Raw genomic sequence first — 7218 nt, 5'->3', positions numbered from 1 at the left:
TTATCCAATTTTTTTTCTAATGTCATTTTCATGCGTTTTTCCGCGGCGCAAGAACGCACGTTTTTGCAAAATAAATTGATATTTTTCAATTGAAAACACACATAAAGAAAAGATAACGCACAAACGCACGGATATATCGACATATAACCCAAATTTTGATTTTGGGGCAGTTTACACCAATACCGCAGAACCAGGCTCGTAGTGGGGGGGCCGGTACCTCTGTGCCCCCCCCCTAGAGCCAGAGGCAGGCTCTAATTTATTAAACTGTAAACTTACATATATATTCAGATTTTTTACTTATCAATCGACAATGTCACAATTTGTCCATTTTATGATTATTTCTCAAATTCATTCAGACGTCCTGGACCAGGTTGCCTATGAGGATATTTTAAAAACATTTCATTTAAAAAAAAACCACGAGTTCTTGAATTTGGAGGCTTTTAGTTAATTTTTATTAATTCTAAGGCCTTATCATTTGAATGGAATGCTATTTTTAATCCGCTTTTTTATGGTTCAAAACAGCTGCATGTTTCCAAAACTTCTTACCAAAATTTATTTTATTTTTCTTATTTTAATCCATGGATTGAACAATCTTCATCATTAATATGAATAATGCAGATGCAAACATTACCCACCATTAGGGAAATTTAAGAACATTTCTATCAACAATGTTTTGGGACATCTTTTCTCTCACAAAGCGCCACAAAATACAGATTTAGGTATCGTTAAAAAGCTTTAAATAATCTAGTCATGATGTAATATAATTTGATAAAAAATAAAAAGTACTTTTTTAAGGTTTTTTAAAGGTATGATTGGTAATTATGGTCAGATGACTATTGTCAGCCTTCAGGTAGATTATAATATATAGATTTTAAACTTTATTTTTTTCTTTATACCAGTATTTTAGGGGGATGTACATAAACCTTTAGTGGGGTGCACAAAATTTTTTTTAGACGCGCTTACGCGTGCCAGAAGTGCACCCCCTAGGCTAAACCTCCACTACGCGCCTGCGCAGAACTAACTACATTTAGCACGCATACCTAAATACATTTAGCACACAGAACTAACTACATTTAACACGCAGAACAAATTGCATTTAGCACACAGAACTAACTGCATTTACAGCACGCATAACTAACTACATTTAGCACACAGAACTAACTACATGCAGAACTAACTACATTTAGCACGCAGAACTAACTACATTTAGCACGCAGAACTAACTACATTTAGCACGCAGAACTAACTTAATTTAAGAACCATAAAACTGTTGAATAGGAAGACGACGTTAAAGTAATGTATACGTGTATTGGGTGTTATTACAATATTCAAATAGTTTTAGCAATTCCTCAAAAATCCTATTTTTTTAGAAATTGGGCTGCACAGTTGCTGTATCTCATGTTTATTGGATTATTTGCAGTCATAAATAGAGTCTTAAAGTCGTCTTCCTATTCCAGAATTTTCTGGTTATCACTGTATTTTATCTGTAGAGGTGTGAGTTTTTTTAAAAATTGATTTCACGAGAACAAATTTAAAATCTTAACCTATGTAAAAAATTGACTTTAAACCTAAATTGAGTTTTAATGTCTAACACTTTTAAAAAGAAGCATCCTCTTCAGATATTGGGAATATGGTTTTTGACCAAAAAAACGATTTTAATTTTTTCATCTCACACATTATTTCAATGAGAATTTAACAAATGACAAATGAAAATCTATGACATAGTAAATGGCTGAATAATATATATTGGAATTTAAAATTGTCCAGTGGTTAGCGTTTAAATCAATATAAAGCCGACATCTTTTTGTTTTTTTTATTTTGATCCTAGACAAGCGTAAACAAAAAGAAGCTGTTAATTAACAACTTCTCTTTTTTCATGTTTATTTTTATAAAATCCACGAACTTTTTTTGTTCTTGTTTTACAACGTATACAAAAAGAAAATGTTCACAATTTAAATAGAAGATGGACGCTCTAAAATTCTAGTATATTTATATTATTCATGCACCAAACCAAATTATCCTGTAAACTAATCATTATATTTTATGCTAAAAAATAAAATTGTGTAGCTTTCATGCTATAATAGCATAACATGCAATGTATAAATTTCATCGGAGTATAAATATTATCAAGCCAAAGATCAAATCTTTGCTTTTAGTTTTAGTACCTTTTTGTATCTAATGCTTGTGATACAAATACAATCAGCTTTTTCAGATTATTCTTTTTGTATTCCAGAATAGCATTAGGGAGGGCGGGGGGGGGGGGTTGGAATTGGCAAATTGATTCTTTAGTTACTGCAAACTCTTTTCAATTTCAAGTGACCCTCCATGCAAAGGTTCCCTCACAACAAAAATTTGCACAAAAATGTATACATCTAGGACTGCATAAATGTATATATCTAGAGCTGCAAAAATGTATATATCTAAGGCTGCAAAAATGTTTATATCTAGGGCTGCGAAAAATATAAGAGAGTTGAGGATGAAAACCAAAGGCTAAGGCGTTGCAACATTTAAAGTCGAGACTGTTTAGCTGTTCTGTTGTTTAGCTGTTCTGCTGTTTAGCTGTTCTAAAAATAATTAGTTTTCAAAATTATAAACATAACTAATTCATACTTGACCAGACACAGTTTTTAAGAATACTGTTGTGAATTAGGCATTGCCATTTTAGCATAAAGGCCATTTTAAATTACTACTGTGCAAAATGCACATTTAGTGTATTTAAAATAACTAACTATTCAGATATTGTTTTAATAATGTGCCACATATAGATAATTTTATCGATTCAAAACCTTTTTTCCAACTTGGAAAGTCATATTTATTGGTTAAGAAATTCTCAGATAGGGTGTCCCACGAAACATGACATTACCAAGACGACATTCGAAGGTTGTCTTTGAATTATGATCTTCAAAATAATTTGCGACATGTATTCGTAAACCTACTTTTAGAAGTAAAATTCTAGAGTTAATAATTACAGAATACATCTAGAGTCATAGCATTTCCAAAATTTCCCTTCAAAATTAAATAATTCGAAATCTGAACAAAAGTTCTCAATATCTCTGGTTAAGTCCCTCTCACAATAAAACAATTGAATTAGAATAAATTTAAATATTTATTTGTAAGATTTGATTTGGTTTGGTTTTCTATTTATATAACTGTATCAATAGCATGAATAACTCCATTGGTTGCAGGAATATCAACGTCAACTACTCGAGCTCCAGCAGTCTTAGATACAACCTTTGTTACTCCTCCCTTGAACACCTAAACAACAATGTTTAAAATATTACAAAAATAATTAATACTTAACCTTTAAAAATCTGTTTTGTCTATCGTTCACAAATAAAGTGGTTCTGTCAAATGAAATAGTTTCTAATTCAATGCACGTTTTCTTTGGTTAATGTCTTTTTCTAATAATGATGTCGTTTGTTTTTATCTAATGTTCTTTTTCTTTTTTTCTGGTGTATGTTGTCTATTAATCTGTGTCTGTCATCTATTAGCAGATATGTGTTGTCTATTTACTGATGTATGTTGTCTATCTAATCTCTGATATCACCCCAGTCTAAAAGATGCATGCACGATCCGTGCTGGTACTGCACGTACTGTTTATGCAGTCAGTCGTACTGTCCAGTCAGGCTACCCATTATAAAGTCAACCTAACACGTTTTATGCCACAAATGTAGCCTGGCAAGATCACGTGATATATGTTGTCTAATATCTAAACTTGTTGTCTATTTTCAACTACTTGTTGTCTAATAATTGAAGTCTGTTATCTAATGTCTGTTGTCTATTAACCGTACCTGTGTTTGTACATTATCCTCCTCATTTCCACCAGCTGTTTTGTGCTCAGCCCAATAGATTCCCTTGCTGTACAGTGTGCCGGGGACTACGTGTCTCAACAGAACCTATGTAAACAAACATTATGTGCTGCAACTTTGCAAGTCAATGATATTTACCGCAAGCCAATGCTATGTACCGCAAGCCAATGATATTTACCGCAAGCCAATGCTATGTACCGCAAGCTAAAACTATGTAGCGTAAACCAATGCTAAGTACTGCAAGCAAATGCTTTGCGCTTAAGGTAAACGTCTCGTTTAAATTAGCAAACATGAAGATCTACATTAAAACATTTCAACCTACATGAAAACATGATTGTACATAAATGAAATCTTCACGTACTGCGTAATAATAAATAGGGTACATGAAAATATTACGTACTATATATCTGCTTGTTGCATATCGTGAAGATTTAATAAGATTGATCTTTAAATAATTACGCAAAGGATATTGTTTACCTTAGTAAGAGCATCTTTGTCTGCTAGAAGACCGTTCAGAGTATCCTGGGGGATCTTAGCAAAGGCCTCGTTGGTTGGGGCGAATACGGTGAAGGGTCCCTCTCCGGATAGAGTCTCAGCAAGACCTAATTAAATTAGATTATTAATAATTTAACTATTTTGATTGATAGTCCAGCCAACATTTAAACCAAAGTTGGACATAATTTGAAGCTCTGCGATTGAAGGGCGGAACTCCGACCAGATAAAATCCGATGGCGGAGATTGTTTTACTGTTTTCTGTAAATTTTTATTAATATATCTACCTGCGGCTCCTACGGCAGCCAAGAGAGTTGAGAATCTGGGATCAGCGGTTACAGCCTCAGCGATATTTCCGGTAGGGAAGGGATAGATGACGTCGGAAACAATATGGATGACACCGTTGTCAGCCTTGTGGTCAGCCTTGGTCACTCGGACACCGTTCACGGTGACAAAACCCTGAAATAATCATCAATAATTTGAGCTAATTGAAAGATTTTGAAAAATATAGTTTTTTAAGATTGGGTTAATATAATGGGGGGGGGGGGGCGCGAAGATATAATGAAAATCTTACCGGGTAATAAGGAGATTTAAGATAAATGTTAGCTCTCAGCTTAGATCCCTCAACGCTGTCGACAGTGATGTCGTTGGTGATGTCTTTGCTGTATACTTCTCCGCTGACAACGTGGTACAGAAGAACCTAATCAATCAATCATTCAACGTTATTAAGATAGAGAACATTTTGCGCTAAATATTACCGCATGTATAGAAGATTGTTGGGCATTTTCTCAAATGCTAGTTTTTTTATAATTTACATACAAACGTATTTTTTATTGCAATTAAAGGTCAAATTTTTCTTAAACTGAATACAATTTTTTTGCACGGAAACTTTAGTTGGATTTCTAAAAAGCCCAACCTTAATAGCAAAAATTGCAAAATAAAAAATAGAAGATAAGAGTTTAAGAGCCTCAATCATTTCCTTTTTTTAGTTAATAAACAAGTAATCAGCGCTTTAGTATATCTTAAAGTTTGAAGCATAAAAAATTAATCAAGGCTCAACATATTTTGAAAGTTACCTTCTTGAGGAGCTCTATGTCTGACTGGAGGGTTGCGAGGAGGGAGGCGGGGAGCTTGTTGAAAGCCTCGTTGGTCGGGGCGAAGACAGTGAAGGGACCTCCAGTGCTGACCGTATCAGCTAGTCCAGCTTTGACAACCAGATCTACAAGTGTGGTGGCTCCTGCAATATAAATAGATAGAAATACAACAACAAAATGTGGAGATTTAAAAATATGAGATGAAGCAAATGCAATTTTGTTTAATGATTAGCAAATAAACCTAAGCAAATAGAAATTATTTTTTATTTCTTAGCTATATATTTGTACGTTTGTAAGGAAAATAATATAAAACATCAAAATATAAATTTTTCTTGTTATGAAAAACACAAAAAAAAATAATTCTATCTTGATCAATGAAACTTTTGAAAAATTTGAGGGAAAGGTCCTCGCTTGTGGTTAATTTCTTTTCATTTCTTAGCTAGATATTAGGAAATGAGAAAATAAGGTAAAATTGCAAAACATGTAAATATATTATAAAAAATTGAATATTATTATTTAGTTGAATGAAAATCATTTAGATACAATAAATTAGAAAATTCTTGAGTGTTTGGATGTCAGAAAACAGTTACAGACCAGGTTCAGAAAATAGTTACAGACCAGGTTTAGGAAACATAAAAATTTGACAAGGTTTGAAAAAGTCAGCAAAATTTTTAAAAACAGTGAAAAAATAATATTCACTGTCAGAAAAATATTTGGAATTTTTAGTTATTTTCCTAAATAAAAAAATTCCACACTTGGTTCGGGAAACTTGAAAAATTAAAAAATTTGGATTTAAAAGACTTTAAAGAATTTTACCGGCAGCTGTCAGCTCCTCGGCAATATTTCCTGCGCTGACAACAGCCAGGCAAGCTGTCAATAGTCCAAAGGTCCTCATTCTGCTGCTTGTTGGGACTTACAGTGGTTACTTTCAACCATGATGAACTATTTATANTTGCCTGGGCAGGCTTGGGTTTCCGCTATGAAAGCTTTCAGGTTATATAAGTAATTTCCTTTATATAACGTAACACAGGTTTCATTAAAAATAATATTTCGACATTTGGATATTTATTTGAAATTTTCAGTGGTGATTTTGACGGGGTTTTAAACTGCTTGATTTTTTATAAACGCTTTCCCCCTCCCCCTCTCTCTTCCCTCCCGAGAGGCGAAATTTTGGTTTCTATGTCTACAGGCCAAACCATATAGGTGGCTTGGCAACAAAGTCATGTATATGGTGTTATAGATAGATAGATAGATACACTATACAGGCACTATAGGCAGTTTCCTTGCGTGCATTCTGCTTTACAAAAATCAAAACAACAAAGAACAGGGTGCTTTGAAAACGCCAAAATTTTAATTTTACTTCTGAAAAACATTTCGCCTGAAGATCTAATGCTGTAGTATTACTAATCAAAATAGCGAAAAGAGCATGAATGCCTAAAAAAGATTAGACATATTAATCTTAATGCACTGCTTTTACAATTACGTTTCATGAAAATTCTGACATGAATTTTTTTTTTTTTTTAAAAGCTTGACAATTTTATTTTGTTTTGCATTAGATCTTCGTTAAGACTTCTTATTTATTTTTTAGGTATCACCATGCCTTTGTATTCAAAACTTTTAATAAAACACGTAATGATGCATTCTTGTGCCTAGAGATAAAAAACGGTCTTATCAAACTTAGAAATTACATTACAGTTGTGCTAAACCATACTGAAATATTGAGTGGGAGAGGGGAAGGGTGTGTGCAATTTTGAGTGGCAGAGGGGAAGGGTGTGTGCAATTTTGAGAGGGAGAGGGGGGTGGGCAATTTTGAGAGGGAGAAA

At 33.3% G+C, this 7218-nt stretch overlaps 1 protein-coding gene across 1 annotated transcript; it reads right to left on the bottom strand.

Annotated features, from left to right (window-relative positions):
- Positions 1–3087: 3087 nt before the first annotated feature.
- On the bottom strand, positions 3088–6322 carry LOC111715334 (transforming growth factor-beta-induced protein ig-h3). The gene is made up of 7 exons (XM_023490655.1): positions 6212–6322; positions 5378–5538; positions 4876–5001; positions 4589–4760; positions 4287–4411; positions 3792–3896; positions 3088–3255 (listed from the first exon to the last, which is right to left on the bottom strand). The coding sequence occupies exons 1-7, from the start codon at positions 6288–6290 to the stop codon at positions 3142–3144; spliced, it is 882 nt and encodes a 293-aa protein (XP_023346423.1). The 5' UTR covers positions 6291–6322; the 3' UTR covers positions 3088–3141.
- Between the last annotated feature and the right edge of the window lie 896 nt (positions 6323–7218).

This window comes from Eurytemora carolleeae, unplaced genomic scaffold, assembly GCF_000591075.1.
Source record: "Eurytemora carolleeae unplaced genomic scaffold, Eaff_2.0 scaffold1765, whole genome shotgun sequence".
NCBI lineage: Eukaryota > Metazoa > Arthropoda > Copepoda > Calanoida > Temoridae > Eurytemora > Eurytemora carolleeae.
The sequence above is the reverse complement of the archived record's forward strand: the minus strand, read 5'-3'. Positions and strand labels throughout refer to the sequence as shown.

What these genes read in the sequence shown, in the direction of transcription:
- LOC111715334 (XM_023490655.1), bottom strand. Translation starts at nt 6,290, where the DNA reads ATGAGGACCTTTGGACTATTGACAGCTTGCCTGGCTGTTGTCAGCGCA. An exon ending in CGAGGAGCTGACAGCTGCCG is followed by an intron (nt 5,539 to 6,211) that starts GTAAAATTCTTT and finishes TTTATATTGCAG; the next exon opens with GAGCCACCACACTTGTAGAT. An exon ending in TTAAATCTCCTTATTACCCG is followed by an intron (nt 4,761 to 4,875) that starts GTAAGATTTTCA and finishes TGATTATTTCAG; the next exon opens with GGTTTTGTCACCGTGAACGG.